Genomic DNA, 21,715 nt, shown 5'->3' with positions numbered 1-21,715 from the left:
ATGTACATATTCATATTTTGCAAAATCCTTTCTCAAACACAACTGAAATGCTGCTTTTGCTATTAGCTATCTTCTACATCATTTATTACAAAACACATGGAACTAGTTATTGACAACTAATCCCAGAAAGGTGTTTGTCTTGACAAAAATTAAATTTCAAGGTAAAGACCAAATTGTTCAAATTTCTCAGGGGACATAAGTCTACTGGGTGTAATATCAGCATATTTTCTTTAGAAATTAAATCTCTATCATGGAGCATATGTTAACTTGTAAGTTACGAGAATACTAACACATGTCCCCTTGTCCCCAGCAAATGTGTGCTTTACCTAATTCTTTAGGAATATCTTCTTCATTTCTATCCTGTGCTTCTGAGTTCTCAGTATAAGGGAAGGGGAAACTAGTGTTCATGATGCAGTAGGTTTTCACAGTTCTGCTCTCTTTGGCATCACTGTTAAGATTTCAAAGGGTAAAAAAAGAAGAGACACATAAAAAATAAAGCAAAGGGAAAGAAATAATAAAGGGAGAAGAGAGATAAACAATTAGCTTTCCACCATCCAGTGAAAAAATAATCAATTTACTGAAGGATGAATATAAACAATATCATTATTGTATTTACATATTTGTACAAAATAAAAAAATTATATATTTAGAGATAAATAATTGGTGATCTCTGAAGTTTTAACTTCATGCTCACTCAGCACTAACAAACATGTATTCTGATTCCATATGTCTACAATTTATTCACATCCTCTAAATAACATTTATATGTATTTGAAACTTGTATGGCAATATTTTTAAACTTAGGGATTTCACGGCATCCATTGATATATGGTTGACATGCTGTCAAAAATCTTTGCACAACTTTTGAATCAACCAAAATTCAACCAATGGCCTACTGTTGGCCAAAAGCCTTAGCAATAATAGAGTTGATTGAAAGATATTTGTATTTTTTACATGTTATATGCTGCATTACTACAATGAAGTGGGCTAGAAAAAAGGAAACGTTATTTTTTTTAACGTTTATTTATTTTTGAGACAGAGAGAGACAGAGCATGAATGGGGGAGGTGCAGAGAGAGAGGGAGACACAGAATCTGAAGCAGGCTCCAGGCTCTGAGCCATCAGCTCAGAGCCCAACACAGGGCTTGAACTCATGGACCGTGAGATGGTGACCTGAGTTAAAGTTGGACGCTTAACTGACTGAGCCACCCAGGCACCTCAAGAAAACGTTATTAAGAAAATCATAAAGAAGAGAAAATACATTTACAGTGCTGTGCCTACTGACAAAAATCTGTATATAATAGACCCACAGAATTCAATCCTGTGTTGTTCAAAAGTCAACTGTAAATGAAAATAAATATTCTCTATGGATAAGCTTGAGTATAACAAGCTTCCATTCAGACTTCAAGTCAGACTCTAAGTCTGAGTTACCTTCCTCTGTGGTTACTTTCTCATCTAATTCCCCACAGACATCTTTTTCTAATACATTTAGTTTACTAAATGAATTTCATTTAACTGTGATCTTAATGATAAATTGTGTGCCTGATTTTGCATTTAAATTATCATGCCATGGTATTTATTATAAGGTTTTCTATATAGCTTTTCTCCTACTGACTGTTCCAACATATATTTTATAGTAATAAGCAAAAAAATTAGGTTTATGGTGTTTTATAAAAGAGGTTCACTCATCTGTGGAATTTGAGAAGCTTGACAGATGATAATAGGAGAAGGGGAGGAGAAATAAGATAAAAACAGAGAGGGAGAGAAACCCTAAAAGCATCTTAAATACAGAGAACAAACTGAGGGTTGATGTGGGTAGGGAAAATGGGTGATGGGTACTAACAAGGTCACTTGTTGGGATGAGCACTGGGTTTTCATATGTAAGTGATGAATCACTAGATTCTGCTCCTGAAGCCAAGGCTACCCTGTATGTTAAGTAACTTGAGAATTTAAAAAAAAGGCATAATGTCAGGAATATTTTGCCAATATTTGTCTTCCCAGTTATATTTTCCACTTTCAGGTATAAATGCTAATTTTCAAGGAAATTTAAATTTAAATGAAATAGAATTTCAATTAAACACTAAAAGTTAAGTACCCATTCCCACACCACTAACTGACAATCTATCCTTCTTCCTAGGTTATTTTAGAGGACACAGTGAATAAAATGGATAAAGGAAATTTGTCTATAGTGTCAGAATTTGTGCTTCTGGGACTTTGCCACTCATGGAATATGCAGGTCTTATTCCTAATCATATTTTTTATGCTTTACCTGATTATTGTATCTGGAAATGTTTTCATCATGATCCTAATCATCACTGATTCCCATCTTCATTCCCCCATGTATTTCTTGTTGGCCAACCTGTCCTTTGTTGATATGTGGCTTTCTTCAGTCACCACTCCAAAGATGATCACGGACTTTCTCAGGGAGAACAAGACTATTTCCTTTGGAGGGTGTATGTGCCAGATCCTCTATGTACATTTTGTTGGAGGGGGTGAGATGGTACTATTGGTGGTAATGGCCTATGACCGCTATGTGGCTATCTGTAAGCCACTCCACTATTCGGCCATGATGAGCCTGCAAAAATGCACTAGTCTGGTGGTAACTTCCTGGAGCATTGGCTTCGTGCATGCCATGAGTCAGATGGCTGTGATTGTGCAATTGCCTTTCTGTGGCCCCAGGGAAATTGACAGCTTCTTCTGTGACATACCACTGGTAATCAAGCTTGCCTGCATAGATTCCTACAATTTGGGAATATTAATGAATGCTGACAGTGGGGTTCTAGCTATGACTTGCTTTATTCTGTTGTTGATATCCTATACATATATTCTTCTCACCATCCACCAAAGCACTAAAACTGGTGCTTCCAAGGCACTCTCTACCTGTACTGCCCACATCACAGTGGTGGTGCTCTTCTTTGGGCCTTGCATCTTCATCTATGTGTGGCCACTCAGCATCACCTGGGTGGACAAATTTCTTGCTGTGTTTTACTCTGTTATTACACCTCTCCTAAATCCAGCCATTTATACTCTGAGAAATAAAGAGATTAAAGATGCCATGAAGAGATTCAGAAGCTATTATATGCATTACAAGGGAAATATTTAATGCCCCAAAAACCTTACTGTAAGCACTTCAAATTGATAATACATTGACCTTGTAAAATAAGTTGAAAATTCTAGGCATTCAGTTTATTTCTACATATTATAGTTGTCTCCAAGTGCAGGAATAGGGTAAATATAATTCAAGAAATGGCAACATTTATTAATCATCCAGTAGAACACCACAAAATATATCCCTAAAGCCCAAACACTAATGATCCCTCTTTCTGAGGGAATTGTCTAATCAGTCTTCCTATGACTTTATGTTAATTAAGAATCTAAAATTCATTCAACAAAGCCATCCATCCATCCTGATGGATAGTATCTTAACAAATTTCTCTTGAATTTTCTCCTAACTCCATTTGGAAAGTACTCCTATAACACTGACTCCTTCTCTCAAACCTTTCACCCAACTTCTTGTCAAGAGGTAACTCAATTATTATTTTTTCTTTAACTTAGCTTCCAGGCAAATACCAATGGGAAGCAGTGGGAGAAAAAACTAGAGAGAATGTGACAACAGTGGTAAAATCATAGAGTGAAGGATATTCTGTGTTTCATTTCCATTAACTCAATAAATGTAAAAAAAAAAAAAAAGGTAAAACCTAATGATATTTCCCTTGGTTATCTCAGTCTCAAGGACTAATATTTATTATACTTCAAACTATTATTAATCATCTGTGTAAAAGTCCTAAAATGTATGCTCTTCAAGGGCAAGAGCCATGCCTTACCTGATCAATTTTTGAAATAGCAGTACTTAGTATATTGGTTAATATATAAACACTCAATAAATATATTTGAATGAATATATAAAGGATAATTTATCCATTCAAATACCCATAACATTTATTGATCGTGGCGTATTGAAGTGCAGCCTTTGTCATCAAAAGAAGTTCCTAAGTTTCAACTTACAAATAAAATTTATTTTATTTCTTGCAGAATTGTAAATTAAGTGGATTGAAATTCACTTGGAAGAATCAACAATAAAAGTCAGAAAAAAAATTTAGTACATACACAGGTTTTATATCTCTTAACATCAAAACAAAAAACAACAAAATGACAATAAAAATAATGCACTGATCCTCCTTGAATGCCTACTGTATGCCACTCTTTTATAGGCATTAATTTAAGTGCTTTTATTATTATTTCCAATTTATGAATAAGAAAATGAGACTCAGAAATGTGAATTAAAGTTCTTCAAGATAACACAGTCTTATTTTTCCTTCTCTTAAGATTTATAGGTCAATTTGAATTCCAAGACTCTTCACTTATTATATAACACTACCCAATACAATAGAAAATTATTTCTTTTTTTTTTAATGTTTGTTTATTTTTGAGAAAGAGAGACACAGAGCATGAGTAGGGGAGGAGCAGAGAGGGAGACAGAACTGGAAGCAGGCTCCAGGCTCTGAGCTGCCAGCACAGAGCCCGATGTGGGGCTCGAACTCACAAACTGTGAGATCATGACCTGAGTCAATTAATAGAATCAGAGAACCTAAGTCAATAATGGAATATTAACCAAACAAAATAAATAATATACTGGAAATGGCATTTTGCAATCTAAATTGATTATGCAGTATAAAATGGGAATGGGAGAAACATCACCTAAGAACAAACCTGCACACAAATGGTAAAGTATTAACAGTCAACCATTTAGCTGTCTCTACCTTGGGCGGTAGCCCCAATTCATTCTCATGGGTATACTATTCATTCACTGTATTGTCACCACTGTATGTTTTAAGAAATTTTTTTCTGCCCAGAACACTATCTTTTTTTTTTTTTCTGTTTGTCCTTATAAGATAAACCTGAGTGTTAAGTACTATTTTTATGGATTTCCTAACATGTGAAAAAGAAGGGTTTAAGAATAAAAAAAATACAGGGGCGTCTGGGTGACTTGGTCGGTTCAATGTCCAACTTGGGCTCAGGTCATGATCTCACAGTTTGTGAGTTTGAGCCTGGCGTCAAGCTCTGTGCTGACAGCTCAGAGCTTGGAACCTGCTTCAGATTCTGTGTCTCCCTCTCTCTGCCCCTCCCCTGCTTGCACTCTGTGTCTATCTGTCTGTTGTCTCTCCCTCTCACTCAAAAATAAACATTAAAAAAATTTTAAGTAAAAAATAAGCTTATAAATTTCTTTGTAATATAATTTGCCACAACAAAATCCAAGAATTACATGCTCTCAACTCAAACATTTTAGTCACTTTTTTCCATGCTTTTCAAGCTTAGTATTTACATTTATCAGATAGGCAAATTCTCCTCAATTCTCACTGATTTCTGTTAGAATCATCTTCACAGACATTAACCTAGAAGACTTATATTCTCTAGTCAACCTCAAATGGCCAACAGTTGGTCTTAATTTGCATTTAAAGAAAATATTGTCTACTCTGGTGGAAGTCATTCTTTCTTAGGCACCAAGACCTCCAACACAGTAGAGCTCAGAGTGATGCAAATGGGAAGCAAAAATTATTGAGTTGTTAGATATAACAGCAACAGGATTTATTACAATTTCTACATCTTGATTCCCAAAGAGAATGAAGATCTCACCTCCCAAAATAGTCATAAACGAGTCTTCAGTATATCATTCTATCATTCTATTAGACCAGCTGTTTATGAGTGAACAAGTGTTAATATCAGGGCATTCTTGGTCATGAGACCACAGCTGCACTTGTTTGGCTCATCAGATGCAATGTTATATAGAATACCACCGTTGTGACAAAGCATTTTTTTCAATCCATGGATGGGAGTTTAGCCTATGGTATTTTAGTTAGGAAAAAAATGCATACCCATATGTTCATTTCAGTGAGGTCAGAATTCTACTTCTTCCACAATGGACATGTTTCAATATAATTAACCTGCCATCAGATCACTGGCTGATCCCCGCAGTAAATTGTGCCATTTAGTGGCTCAGCATTAAAGGTCAGGTAACACTAACAGCCAGATCAAGCTTTGTAAGGAATTCCAAATTGTTTAGCAATGAATGATCTCTAACCTTGGTCATTTTGCATAGGAACCCATTCAGCAAGTGCTGAGATGACTGGAGAAAGATGTTAACATGCACATAACTTGTAATTTGCCTACCTGACTTCTAAAGATTCCTCTGTAGGAGCTGCCCCGTAGTATCACTCACATGGGACGACATCTTTATTTTCATAATCTATGCCCATTCTGAGAGGTCTATCACTAGAACTCTCCCCCAGGAATTCTCTGTCAGTAGGCTTCCTACTATTCAGTCCAAGCTCTGACCATCTAATTACACCATTAGTAACTATTCAGGAATAAATATATACCCATGCTTCTAGTCAAACAAAGTGGACAACTAAAAGTACTGCTTGAAATTCTTCCCTTGGGAGAATTTCTCCTCACCACACTCATTCAGGGCCAAAATCATAATACTACCATAACTAACCAAATCTAACCACAATACTTCACTAAATTGCAGTAGTAGAGCCTCAGAGTTTCACTTCTAGTTGCTGCCAATTATATAAAAGAAACCAACTGTATATTAAGCTCTAAATATTTAATTTTTAGTCCATGTAGTCATAGATATATAATGAGATAAGGCAATCAGGCAGTAATAGTTGTTGAAGGACTTTACTATAATCTAATGTAACTTCTTATGCCTCTTGACCTGCTAAGCTCAGTTTATTATGTGCCATTTCCACTTAATGATATAATGTTGGTTCTGAATTTCAATTTTATGGCTTAAAGAATAAGATAGCATTCAGTTCATCATAGGTAGCTGAGATCACACAATCACTTGAAGCTCAAGTTTAGGCATTTGAGATCTACAAGCTATACTAGAGCTCAGGGGGATGCTAGCCATGGGAACCCTAGACACTTTACTGAGGTGGTTTATTTCCCACGATCTAACTCAGATATGTCTATGGCATCCAAAATATTTGCTTTTTTCCTTTTATTGGGTCCAGTCAGAATTACCACATCAATGTAGTGGACTGGTATGATGTTTTGTGGAATATTGAATGATCAAGAATTCTACAGAATATATTATGACAAATGGATGAATTTTGTGGTATGTGAATTGTTGCTTCATAATAAACATTATACATATATATCCATATATATATACGGATATATATGCATATGTATATACTTTTAAATATTAAGTCTGTTAACTACACAAATATGTATACCTTCAAGTTAATAACTATAAATGTAAAGATGCCTCCATTAAACAATCACAAGATAGTTTACTTAGTACATTAAGTTAATCTCAAAATAATTCTCTTAATGTAATACTGAAAGTAATACTTGGCAAAGGGAAGCCAGACACATTCTTCTGACCTGGGTCCACATAGTAATGCAGAAGGGAGATTGTGAGATTATTTTTTAAATCATAAATGCTATAGTCATTCATAAAGAAAGAGGAAGCCTTCATTCATGTTCTTTCTACTCCTTTCTTTTCCATTCTTCTCCTCCCATATTTTATGACTTTGTGGTCAGATTATATTTAGAGAATCAAACTTAATACAAAGAATCTGAAGTCCATTCAAGGACAGTAAGTAAACAGAACCATATTACATGAGGAATAGTCATAAACATTTAGAATAGTTTAGCCTAAAGATAAAAAGGAATGTGGACTATATTGATAGTGGTGAAGAAAAATTATAAGTAAGATCTTCTTCCCCAACTCCTATGCAGTGGTTCAAAGGTTCTGATTCGGGGAGAGAAAGCCTTTAAAGAAAAAAAGCCCTGCAGCCTTATCTGAGGTGGCTGACTTCATTTTGGAACTTGGTGTGGAGAATTCCATGATGAAGGACATTCTCAAAAAACACGGGAATCTTGGTGAAGAACAATGAACAAGTGTTAGAATTTCCTTGATGCTGGCAGCCATTAACAAAACAGCAGAGAAACAAGACATCAGACAGAAAGAACCATCTAAGATCCCTCCTAAGATCATAAACTTCAGAGACAGGAAGGCTGTTTGCATGTGCTAGGCTACACCCACTCAGGAGAATTAGGGAAGACTTGAAAGCATCTCCTAAGCCACACAAAGATCCAATGAAAAATGAAGGTTCAAAGGCTCAGGAATAAAGCACACCTCTGAACAAACACGGCCTGAAAAATAAGCTACTCTGATCCATAGGCAACTCCTAGGAAGCCAGCACTTAAAGAAAAATTACACATATTTCTGGAAGTTTGGAAGGCTCTATGCATGTTAATTCCAAACATATTTCCCCTTCTTGCTAAGCAATGCCTTTAATTTCGCAAATTAAGTTGTTATTCTGAAAACTACAAAATTAAATTCTGTGGCTGATTTCAGCAGGATTACATCCATAACTACAAAAGCAAGATATTTAATAACTGTCACAGAACTTTTCTGGTTCTCAAACTATAACTTGAAATCAAATTTTAAAAATCTGAGTTTGCCATTTCTTTCTATAAGTATTCAGAAGAATCCATCACTCACCACACTCCTTATAATCAACATTAGTAGCAAAATGGTCAAGTACAATAACCACTTGCTTCAGTTAGCCTTCAATGCAATCAACACAATTATCTGCAATGCCACTGCCTGCTGGTAATCGATCACTAGCATGCCATTTCCCACGGGCAAGGATCTCAGGCTGTGCTCATTCCCAAGGACAAGACCAAGCCAATTCCCAATCCCCATATTTAAGGAGCTGCTTCCTGGGACCAATTCTGTTACAAATTTATGAATCAGAATATACCACAAAAATGCATATTTGTTCTAATAAAATAATATAATCTAAAGATGGTTAACTAGGTATTGAAGAACTAAAAATAGACTTTTTAAAGCACTAAGGGATCATTTTAAAAGCAGCTGAAGGAAAAAAAATACCAACTTCAGAGCTGGAGGAATAAAGGGGAGAGTTTGGCATTATTAAAACTCAGAAGCTTAGAGGACCCCACACTGGAAACTCACACCTATGAAAGGGGGTCAGTGTAGGAGTTTTGAGAAGAAGCATAACTTCTCTAAACCAGTTTCTGTAAAATAGCACTACATTCTCATAGCATGTCAAGGATAAAACACCTAAGTTGCATAAAACACTTAACAGTGTCTTTCACAAAGCAAACATACATACTATGAAAGCTCCCAAAGGCCATCCATTTATTGTTAGGATAAAGTTCAAACTGTGATGTTTTTCAACACCTTAAAGGCCCTGCATAATATGGTTTCTGTCTGCAGACACACCCCAAAACCACACTCCTCATTATCATCTCAGCTTCTCCAGGCCATGAATGGAAAACAAAACAAAAACCACAGATGATACAATCCTAGAAATTCATAGTATATTTATTATTTGCTGTTGGTTTATTGTAGGCGATTTTTTTTTTTAATTTTTTTTTTCAACGTTTTTATTTATTTTTGGGACAGAGAGAGACAGAGCATGAACGGGGGAGGGGCAGAGAGAGAGGGAGACACAGAATCGGAAACAGGCTCCAGGCTCTGAGCCATCAGCCCAGAGCCCGACGCAGGGCTCGAACCCACGGACCGTGAGATCGTGACCTGGCTGAAGTCGGACGCTTAACCGACTGCGCCACCCAGGCGCCCCGGCGATTTTTTTTTAAAAGGACACCCAAAGCATAATCAACAAAAGAAAAAATAGGTACACTGGACTTCATCCAAACTAAAAATATTTGTGTCAAAGCCTCCACTCAAGAAAGTGAAAATTAGACCTGCAGATGAGAGAAAGTAGTTGTAAGACTCTTCTAATGAAGATCTCGTAGCCAGTGGAGTGGTGGCCCTCAAAGAGATAGGTCTATATGCTATATCACAACTCCTGAAACTACTGATGTGACCTTACTTGGAAAAAAGGTCTTTGTAAATGTAATAAGGGTACTGAGATGACATTAATTTGGAGAACCTGGGCTGGCTCTAAATCTACAAGCAACTGTCCTAATAAGAGACAAAGAGGAAAAGACAAGAATACAGGGAATAGGACCATGCGAAAGCGGAGGTAGAGGATGAAATCATGCAGACATAAGTGGATGCTGGAAGTGGCAAGAAAGGATTCTTCCCTAGATATTTATGAGTATGTCAACATACTTATTGCCAATTTCTAGCCTCCAAAATTGCAAGACACTAAATTTCTGTTTTAAACCACCAAGACTGTGGTAATTTATTATGGCAGTCCTAGAAAACTAATACAGGTCTAAATATAAAGGACTCCTAAAACTCCATAATAAAAACACAATCTCATTTTAAACTGAATGAAAGATGTGAAAATACATATCTCTCAAGAAGATAAACAAATGGCCAACCAGGAAGCACATGAAAAGATGCCCAATATCATTAGTCGTTAGATGAATTCAAATCAAAACCAGAATGCATTCTCATTTCACACCCACTGGATTGGCTATAATAAAAATTATAAAATAACAAGTTTTGGTGAGGATATGGAGAAACTGAAATGTGTATACACTGCTGGTGGGAACATAAAATGGTACAGCCACTGTGGAAACCGTTTGACAGGTCCTCAAAATGCTAAACATAAAGTTACTATAGGACCCATATGACCCAGCAGTTATACTCAAGAGAACTGACAACAGGTGTTCAACAAAAAATCGTGCTAGGGTAACACCACCGGCCTCCCTTTCCTTTACCCTTCTAACCAAACAATATTCCTGCCCAGTTACAAAGTGCAAGTTGTTTCCCTAAGTGCACTCTGAAATACACAAGAATATCTTAGTCTTTACATGCTCCAGTCTGGTATTGTCCAAAAGTATCAAGAGTCACCTGGGGAACTTTTTAAAGGTTCTTAAAAAGAGAATGTATTGAAGATGGTGGGGTAGGAGGAAGCTGGGCTCACCACATCCTGCTGATCACTTAGATTCCACATACACCTGCCTAAATAACCCAGAAAACTGCCAGAAGACTAGCAGAACAGATTCTCCAGAGCCAAGCGCAGAGGACAGGCCCATGGAAAAGGGTAGGAAGGGCGGAGAGGCAGTGCACTACACAGACTGGCGGGAGGGAGCCAGGGCAGAGAGGCAGCCCACCAGCCAAGCAGAGGCCCCGAGTCTGGCTTGCAAAAGTGGAGGACCCAGACAGAGTGTGTTCTGACAGCAAGTGGGACTTAACATCTGGAAGGTTATAAGTTAACAGCTCTGCTCGGAGAGCACGAGGGCTGGAGGACAATGGGAGGGAGAGTTGTTGAGCCCCAGACGACAGAGCTCAGCTTGGCGGGGAACAAAGGCATTCGCCAGCACCATTCCCTCACCCATCCCCCAGCCCAAATCGAAAAGGGAACCAGTTCCTGCCAGGGAACTTGCTTGCACCATGCAAACACCCAACACTGTGCTTCTGCGGATCCATCCCTCTGGCTGGGGCAGGTCTGACTCCCTCCCGGTACAGGGCCCCAACTGAAGCAGATCACCCAAGGATAAGCCAGCTGAGCTTGCCCTTCCCTCCCCTGTGCAACTTGCCCATCCACCCCAGCTAATATGCCAGATCCCCAGCACCAAGCCTGGCAGTGTGCAAGTAGCCCAGACGGGCCATGCCACCCTACAGAGAATCCCACCGCTAGGAGAGGGGAAGAGAAGGTACACAACAGTCTGACTATGGCCCCAGCTGTGGGCTGGGGGCAGACATCAGGACTGACTGCGGCCACGCCCACCAACGCAAGTTATTCAAGACAGCACAGGGGAAGTGCCCTGCAGTCCTGCACCACTCCAGGGACTATCCAAAATGATGAAACAGAAGAATTCCCCTCAAAAGAATCTCCAGGAAATAGCAACAACTAACGAACTGATCAAAAACGATTTAAACAATATAACAGAAAGTGAATTTAGAATAATAGTCATAAAATTAATCGCTGGGCTTGAAAACAGTATAGAGGACAGCAGAGAATCTATTGCTACAGAGATCAAGGGACTAAGGAACATCCAGGAGGAGCTAAAAAATGCTATTAATGAGCTGCAAAATAAAATGGAGACAACCACAGCTCGGATTGAAGAGGCAGAGGAGAGAATAGGTGAACTGGAGGATAAAATTATGGAAAAAGAAGAAGCTGAGAAAAGAGAGATAAAAAAACTTCAGGAATATGAGGGGAAAATTAGAGAACTAAGTGATGCACTAAAGAGAAATAATCTATGCATAATTGGTATTCCAGAGGAGGGAGAGAGAGGGAAAGGTGCTGAAGGTGTACTTCAAGAAATAATAGCTGAGGGGCGCCTGGGTGGCTCAGTCGGTTAAGCAGTCGACTTCGGCTCAGGTCATGATCTCGCGGTCCATGAGTTCGAGCCCCGCGTCGGGCTCTGTGCTGACCGCTCAGAGCCTGGATCCTGTTTCGGATTCTGTGTCTCCCTCTCTCTCTGACCCTCCCCCATTCATGCTCTGTCTCTCTCTGTCTCAAAAATAAATAAATGTTAAAAAAAATTGTTTTTAAAAAAGAAATAATAGCTGAGAACTTCTCTGATCTGGGGAAGGAAAAAGGCATTGAAATCCAAGAGGCACAGAGAACTCCCTTCAGATGTAACTTGAATCAATCTTCTACATGACATATCATAGTGAAACTGGCAAAATACAAGGATAAAGAATATTCTGAAAGCAGCCAGGGATAAACGTGCTCTAACATTAAAGGAAGACTGATAAGACTCGTGACGGATCTCTCTACTGATATTTGGCAGACCAGAAAGGAACAGAAGGAAATCTTCAATGTGATGAACAAAAAAAAAATATGCAGCCGAGAATCCTTTATCCAGCAAGTCTGTCATTTAGGATAGAAGGAGAGATGAAGGTCTTCCCAAACAAACAAAAACTGAAGGAACTCGTCACCACTAAACCAGCCCTATAAGAGATCCTAAGGGGGATTCTGTGAGACAAATCACCAGAGACATCGCTACAAGCATGAAACCTACAGACATCACAATGACTCTAAACCCATATCTTTCTATAATAACACTGAATGTAAATGGACTAAATGCGCCAACCAAAAGACATAGGGTATCAGAATGGATAAAAAAAACAAGACCCATCTATTTGCTGTCTACAAGAGACTCATTTTAGACCTGAGAACACCTTCAGGTTGAAAATGAGGGGATGGAAAACTATTTATCATGCTACTGGAAGTCAAAACAAAGCTGGAGTAGCCATACTTATATTAGACAAACTAGACTTTAAATTAAAGCTGTAACAAGAGATGAAGAAGGGCATTATATAATAATTACAGGGTCTATCCATCAAGAAAAGCTAACAATTACAAATGTCTATGCGTCGAATACGGGAGCCCCCAAATATATAAAACAATTACTTACAAACATAAGCAACCTTATTGATAAGAATGTGGTCACTTCAGGGGACTTTAACACCCCACTTATAGAAATGGATAGATCATCTAGACACACGGTCAATAATGAAACAAGGGCCCTGAATGATCCATTGGATCAGATGGACTTGACAGATATATTTAGAACTCTGCATCCCAAAGCAACAGAATATACTTTCTTCTCGAGTGCACATGGAACATTCTCCAAGATAGATCACATACTGGGTCACAAAACAGCCCTTCATAAGTATACACGAATTGAGATCATACCATGCATACTTTCAGACCACGATGCTATGAAGCTTGAGATCAACCACAGGAATTCTTACAACCAATCCCTCAGATTACAAGCAATTATCAGGGAATACTATGAAAAATTAGATGCCAACAAACTGGAACACCAGGAAGAAATGGACAAATTCCTAAACACCCACACACTTCCAAAACTCAATCAGGAGGAAATAGAAAGCTTGAACAGACCCATAACCAGAGAAGAAATTGAATCAGTTATCAAAAATCTCCCAACAAATAAGAGTCCAGGACCAGATGGCTTCCCGGGGGAGGTTTACCAGACGTTTAAAGCAGAAATAATACCTATCCTTCTCAAGCTATTCCAAAAAACAGAAAGGGAAGGAAAACTTCCAGACTCATTCTATGAAGCCAGTATTACTTTGATTCCTAAACCAGACAAAAACCCAGTAAAAAAACAGAATTATAGGCCAATATCCCTGATGAATTTGGACGCAAAAATTCTCAGTAAGATACTAGCAAATCGAATTCAATGGCATATAAAAAGAATTATTCACCATGATCAAGTGGGATTCATTCCTGAGATGCAGGGCTGGTTCAACTTTCGCAAATCAATCAACGTGATCCATCACATTAATAAAAGAAAAGATAAGAATGATATGATCCTGTCAATTGATGCAGAAAAAGCATTTGACAAAATTCAGCAACTTTTTAATAAAAACCCTCAGGAAAGTCGGGATAGAAGGAACATACTTAAACATCATAAAAGCCATTTATGAAGAGTCCACATCTAACATCATCCTCAATGAGGAAAAACTGAGAGCTTTCTCCCTGAGATCAGGAACAAGACAGGGATGTCCACTCTCACTGCTGTTGTTTAACATAGTGTTGGAAGTCCTAGCATAAGCAATCAGAAAACAAAAGGAAATCAAAGCCATCAAAGGTGGCAAAGATGAAGTTAAGCTTTCTCTTTTTGCAGATGACATGATATTATATGTTGAAAATCTGATAGACTCCACCAAAAGTCTGCTAGAACTGTACATGAATTTAGCAAAGTTGCAGGATACAACATCAATGTACAGAAATCAGTTGCATTCTTATACACCAATAATGAAGCAACAGAAAGACAAATAAAGAAACTGATCCCATTCACAATTGCACCACAAGCATAAAATACCTAAGAATAAATCTAACCAAAGATGTACAAGATCTGTATGCTGAAAATTATAGAAAACTTATGAAGGAAATTGAAGAAGATATAAAGAAATGGAAAAACATTCCATGCTCATGGGTTGGAAGAATAAAGATTGTCAAAATGTCAATACTACCCAAAGCTATCTACACATTCAGTGCAATCCCAATCAAAATTGCACCAGCATTCTTCTCGAAGCTAGAACAAGCAATCCTAAACTTCATATGGAACCACTAAAGACCCCAAATAGTCAAAGTAATTTTGAAGAAGAAGACCAAAGCAGGAGGCATCACAATCCCAGACTTTAGCCTCTACTACAAAGCTGTAATCATCAAGACAGCATGGTATTGGCACAAAACAGACACATAGACCAATGGAATAGAATAGAAACCCCAGAACTAGACCCACAAATGTATGGCCAACTAATCTTTGACAAAGCAGGAAAGAATATCCAATGGAAACAAGACAGTCTCTTTAACAAATGGTGCTGGGAGAACTGGACAGCAACATGCAGAAGGTTGAAACTAGACCACTTTCTCACACCATTCACAAAAATAAACTCAAAATGGATAAAGGACCTGAATGTGAGACAGGGAACCATCAAAACCCTAGAGGAGAAAGCAGGAAAAGACCTCTCTGACCTCAGCTGTAGCAATTTCTTATTCGACACATCCCCAAAGGCAAGGGAATTAAAAGCAAAAATGAACTACTGGGACCTCATGAAGATAAAAGCTTCTGCACAGCAAAGGAAACAATCAACAAAACTAAAAGGCAACCAACAGAATGGGAAAAGATATTTGCAAATGACATTTCAGACAAAGGGCTAGTATCCAAAATCTATAAAGAGCTCACCAAACTCCACACCCAAAAAACAAATAATCCAGTGAAGAAATGGGCAGAAAACATGAATAGACACTTCTCTAAAGAGACAGCCAGATGGCCAACAGGCACATGAAAAGATGCTCAACGTCACTCCTCATCAGGGAAATACAAATCAAAACCACACTCAGATATCACCTCATGCCAGTCAGAGTGGCCAAAATGAACAAATCAGGAGACTATAGATGCTGGAGAGGATGTGGAGAAACGGGAACCCTCTTGCACTGTTGGTGGGAATGCAAACTGGTGCAGCCACTCTGGAAAACAGTGTGGAGGTTCCTCAAAAAGTTAAAAATAGACCTACCCTATGACCCGGCAGTAGCACTGCTAGGAATTTACCCAAGGGATACAGGAGTACTGATGCATTGGGAAACTTGTACCCCAATGTTTATAGCAGCACTCTCAACAATAGCCAAATTATGGAAAGAGCCTAAATGTCCATCAACTGATGAATGGATAAAGAAATTGTGGTTAATAGACACAATGGATTACTACGTGGCAATGAGAAAGAATGAAATATGGCCCTTTGTAGCAACGTGGATGGAACTGGAGAGTGTCATGCTAAGTGAAATAAGCCATACAGAGAAAGACAGATACCATATGTTTTCACTCTTAGGTGGATTCTGAGAAACTTAACAGAAACCCATTGGGGAGGGGAAGGAAAAAAAAGAGGTTAGAGTGGGAGAGAGCCAAAGCATAAGGGACTCTTAAAAACTGAGAACAAACTGAGGGTTGATGGGGGGTGGGAGGGTGGGGAGGGTGGGTGATGGGTGTTGAGGAGGGCACCTTTTGGGATGAGCACTGGGTGTTGTATGGAAACCAATTTGACAATAAATTTTATATATTGAAAAAAATAAATAAATAAATTCTAAGCAACAGTATAACTGAAGGTTCTCCAAATCTCCCTTAACTAGATGGAGAATCCTCTAGATATCTCAGGAAGTGCTTATGCATACAACATCCTACAAAGTTTTGCATACTTAAAGTTATTTCCTTTAACCTTCATATACTTGGAAGATAGATTGGCTCCAAACTAATTTTTATATCACATTTTATTTCTTTGAATCTTTTGGAAATATAGATCCATTGTTGCCTTTCTTTGCATACTACTATCAAGAAGTCAGATTCCATCCTGACTTTCTTTCCTATCGACCTTGTTCAGTTATTTTGGTAAGAGGCTCAGAAGATACAACATTTTTTTTTAATTTTTTTTAACGTTTATTTATTTTTTTTTTTGAGACAGAGAGAGACAGAGCGTGAATAGGGGAGGGACAGAGAGAGGGGAGACACAGAATCCGAAACAGGCTCCAGGCTCTGACCTGTCAGCACAGAGCCCAATGCAGGGCTTGAACTCACGGACCGAGATTATGACCTGAGCCGAAGTTGGACGCCTAACTGACTGAACCACCCAGGCGCCCCGGTACAACATTTTAAATAGGTAATAATTTTACTAGGCTAGGCCTTGGAATTCACCATTTTGTACCAACTTTTCCAAATTCATTATAAAATATATCATTATGTATATATTCTGGTCTTTTATTTTTGACACGTTAATAAAAAAATTTTGATATGTTAATTCTACTCTATTGCATTTTAAATTATACAAATATTGACTACCCCTTGCCCAGTTCTATGAAACATCCTTTTATTCTGTATCTCCCATTGTAATTTTGGCCATTCTGTTCTCCATTGGGTATCTGGTAGTTGATTCCTCATTTTTGTGTTTGTGAGGTTCAGCAAAACGGTGTTTAGAACAAACTAACAATTTTTACCTGTTTTTTTTTAACCCATTTCTTCTTAATAAGACAGACTTTACACAAATTCTAATAGCTGCAGTTTGGGTGATTACACAATGTTTTATATTACAACATACAATAATATGAATTCAGAGTTAGACTGTGTGCAGTATTTTATTCCCTGAACAACCAAGGAGCATAAGGGAACATTCATATGATTCCCAAATTTCAAGAAAGTGACAATTTGACCAGCTCTATTCTGTAAAGGTTTTTTGTTTTTTGATTATTGTTTTTCCTGGTTTTTGGAAAAGGAATTTGTAGGTTTTTTGTTTTTTTTTCATCATGATAAGTGTACTTTTTAATCCCCATCCTCTATTTCACCCATCCCCCACTACCCTTCCCTTGGTAATCACCACTTTGCTCTCTATAGTTATGAGTCTATTACTTTGTCTGTCTCTTTTCTTCCCTTTGCCTATTTGTTTTGTTTCTTAAATTCCACATATAAGTGAGATCATATGGTATTTGTCTTTCTCTAACTGACTTATTTCACTTAGCATTATACTCTTGAGATCTGTCCACATTGTAGCAACTAGCAAGATTTCATTTTTTATGTATATGTATATATATATTATATATGTACATGTATATATATTATATATGTACATGTACATATATGTATATATGTATATGTATATATTATATATGTACATATACGTATATATGTATATGTACATGTATGTGTATATGTATATATACATGTATGTATATGTACATGTATATATGTGTGTATATATATACACATACACACACAGAGGTGGGTATATGTATCCCACCTCTTCTTTATCTATCTCTCATCTATTAAATGACACTTGGACTGCTTCCATAGTTTGGCTACTGTAAGTTGTAATTTTGTCTTGTTCAATTTTCTTCTGAGTAGCAGATGACTCTTACTGTTATTTCCAAATTTTCAGTCCTTTGTAGTCAAAGATTTTTAATTTCTGATTCAGATGTTCTTACAGATCTTGTATTACAGATTTAATGACATTTCATTTTATGATGGAATGTTATCATATATTTTTCCCTGCTTCATGGCTGGAATCATTATCAGCTTATACCCAGGTTCCAAAAGAAACAGATTTTAACAGAAAATTAAATGGACATTTCAGGTGGCCTCAAAATAAATCTCATGAAATTTCCAAATTGGGAAATTTTGCCTAAAAAGACTTAAGATGTTTACCATCAAAGGCAATATTTATTCTTAAAGTTATAAGATATATCATCATGTGTAAATTTCAAACACAAAAGGAGACATCATAGAAGATATTTCATTCTGCACAATTGTAGATTAAAAACAAGAAATACGAAATACAAAGGGAAGTAAATTCCACTCCACTATAAGAATAAAATTTCAACAAATAAAGTTTTTAAAAAGGCATTGTTTTGCTTCGTGGGGTGGTGAACAGTCAGTCCTGCAAGTCTAAACAGCACAGGCTTAATGCTTGAGCATGGAGTGTTCAGTGCTGCTTTGTATCCACGGTTAAGCAATACTACATAGGAGTTCCTTCTCTTTAACATTTTCTAAACCCCATCCTAGTTCTACTCTCTTTAATGAATGTTATTTCTTAAGTCATACCTTTTTGCTGTCACTTTATACATTTAAAGGGAATAGTTGAAAGCAAAGTTGAGATGAAAAAGATGTAACATTGTCCTCTTAGATGCCAGATCCTAATACGATCTCAAACACTAATAACTGTTTAACTATTTCTTTGCCCAATGTGTTACTTTCTGCATATATGATTATCAGACAATACTTAATATATGACAAAAATTATATTCATGTAACTGAGTGCATCTATTAACAAAAGTAACAACACAGCTGAATCAACTTAAGGACAAGCCTGATTTGCTTGCCAAAAATAACTTAGGAGAACCAATCATCCTTTACATAAGAATATTTTCAACCCAGTGACAGAGAAAAATATCAGCATACACCGGTACCTCGGCAAATGTGCCTTGAAATTCAAAAAACTTCCCAAGATTCTATAGACCAGTCAATATGTAAGTGAAACAAAAAGTGTATTTCAGTAATTTAAAATCTTAAAATATGCAAAATAGCCTTAAATAAATTTATAATCACACTATTGGCCTTTAATATGAAATAAACTACCCAAGATATTTGTGCTACTGAAATAAAGAAAACAAATGGTCTTAAGATAATATTTAACCCTTCAATACTTGTGCATACAGTATTGCTTGCAGAAGGCATGACTTGTTTTCTCATTTAGAGCTATTTAGAAGATCATCCTCAAACTCCATCTCCTCATTGCCAACTTCACGTCCTTGTTCCTCAATGTGTAGATAATGAGATTCAGAATGGGTGTGATCATAAAGTCCAAAATGGCAAGAAAACTTATCCACTGGCACTGTGGGAAATGGCCACACATAAACAAAGATGCATGGTCCGAAGAACAAAACCACCACAGTGATGTGAGCTGACAGAGTAGAAAAGGCTTTAGACAAACCACCTGAGGAACGTTTCCATACAGTGACCAGGATGAAGATATAGGAGATAAGCACTAAGAAGAAGGTGCCCATGGAAACGAACCCACTGTTGGTATTAACCATGAATTCCATTCTGTAGGTGTCTGTGCAGGCAAATTTGATAAGCCAAGGAAGGTCACAGTAAAAGCTATCTATCTCATTAGGACCACAAAAAGGCAAATGGACGACAAAAGCTAACTGGACCACTGCATGAATGAGGCCAATAACCCAAGCACCAGACAGAAGCAAAATGCACATCTGTGGGCTCATGATAGTCAGGTAGTGGAGGGGCTTGCATATGGCCACATATCTGTCCAAGGCCAGAGCAATGAGCAGGACCATCTCAGATCCAGCCAGGACATGAAGGGCAAACATCTGGTGACACACCCCTGAAAGTATGTGGTTTTGTGCCCAGAATACAGGTCACAATCATCTTAGAAACCCTTAAGGTGGAAAGACACAAATCAATAAAGGAGAGTTTAGCTAAAAGGAAGTACATGGGGGGTAATGTAAATGAGGATCAAAGGTCACTGTAAACACAAGGAGCTTTCCCAGGACCATTGTTACAGAAAACCCAGTAGAGAAAGCAAGGAGAAAATGTAGCACTGGTCCATAGGTAGAAAGTCCCAGGAATACAAATTAAGACTTCAGAGTAATTTGTTTCACATATTGGCTATGTCTAGTGATACCTAAAAGACCAAAACCAAAATAATAAAGAATTTATCAAAAATTATTATTTAAAAACACACATTTAAGCTTTTATTAAATCTGATTTAGGAAGAAATCTTCATTAAAGCTATAAGGTTTTTTTTTTAATTTTTTTTTATTTTTTTTTTATTTTATTTTTTTTTTTTTTTAATTTTTTTTTTTTATGTTTATTTATTTTTTGGGACAGAGAGAGACAGAGCATGAACGGGGGAGGGGCAGAGAGAGAGGGAGACACAGAATCAGAAACATGCTCCAGGCTCTGAGCCATCAGCCCAGAGCCCGACGCGGGGCTTGAACTCACGGACCGCGAGATCGTGACCTGGCTGAAGTTGGACGCTTAACCGACTGCGCCACCCAGGCGCCCCGGTTTTTTTTTGTTGTTGTTGTTTGTTTGTTTGTTTTTGTTCTTTGTTTTTTAAATAGTGTGTTAACTTATCCATTTGGCTAAAATACTTAATAACTAATATTCCTAATAAGCATCTACCATTTGCCTAGTACTATGTAAAGTTTTGAGGTAAAACACTGATCCTGACTTCAGGAGATTTACAGGTTAATGTTGGAATTAGACATTATAGCTTTACATAATAGCTATATACATATTATTTACATAATAGCTTTACAGAATTCTGATAATTGATTTAAAGGAATGAATTGGGAAGAATGTGTTTCTTAAGCAGAATCATAAAACTGCAAGTGACCCTTCCTTCAGCAAGATCCTCAGGGCCCTTCTAATGGAAGAAAGTGGCAATATCAGGAGATCCAACAGCTGGACATACATTTCTTTCTATGAAAGTCTCCCTAACCTTTTCTTCTTCAAACTGCATCTGAGATCAAGGAGGAAAACACAGAAATGAAAAAAACTAATTTTCCCATTGTATAGAAATGAAATTTTACTTAATTTTATTTATTTTTAAATATATTGTCAAATTGGTTTCCATAAAACACCCAGTGCTCATCCCAACAAGTGCCCTCCTTAATGCCCATCACCCACTTTCCACCTCTCCCCTATCCCCCATCAACCCTCAGTTTGTTCTCTGTATTTAAGAGTCTCTTATGGTTTGCCTCCCTCCCT

General features: G+C 37.4%; 1 protein-coding gene and 1 pseudogene across 1 annotated transcript; one reads left to right on the top strand and one right to left on the bottom strand.

The window, feature by feature from the left end:
- The first annotated feature begins 2,162 nt into the window (after positions 1 to 2,162).
- LOC115517171 (olfactory receptor 4K14-like) lies at positions 2,163 to 3,101 on the top strand. The gene has a single exon (XM_030320290.1). The coding sequence runs from the start codon at positions 2,163 to 2,165 to the stop codon at positions 3,099 to 3,101; it is 939 nt and encodes a 312-aa protein (XP_030176150.1).
- Positions 3,102 to 19,685: 16,584 nt separating this feature from the next.
- On the bottom strand, positions 19,686 to 20,496 carry LOC115517020 (annotated as a pseudogene).
- Positions 20,497 to 21,715: the final 1,219 nt, after the last annotated feature.

The sequence above is a fragment of the Lynx canadensis genome, chromosome B3, assembly GCF_007474595.2.
Source record: "Lynx canadensis isolate LIC74 chromosome B3, mLynCan4.pri.v2, whole genome shotgun sequence".
Classification (NCBI taxonomy): Eukaryota; Metazoa; Chordata; class Mammalia; order Carnivora; family Felidae; genus Lynx; species Lynx canadensis.
The sequence above is the reverse complement of the archived record's forward strand: the minus strand, read 5'-3'. Positions and strand labels throughout refer to the sequence as shown.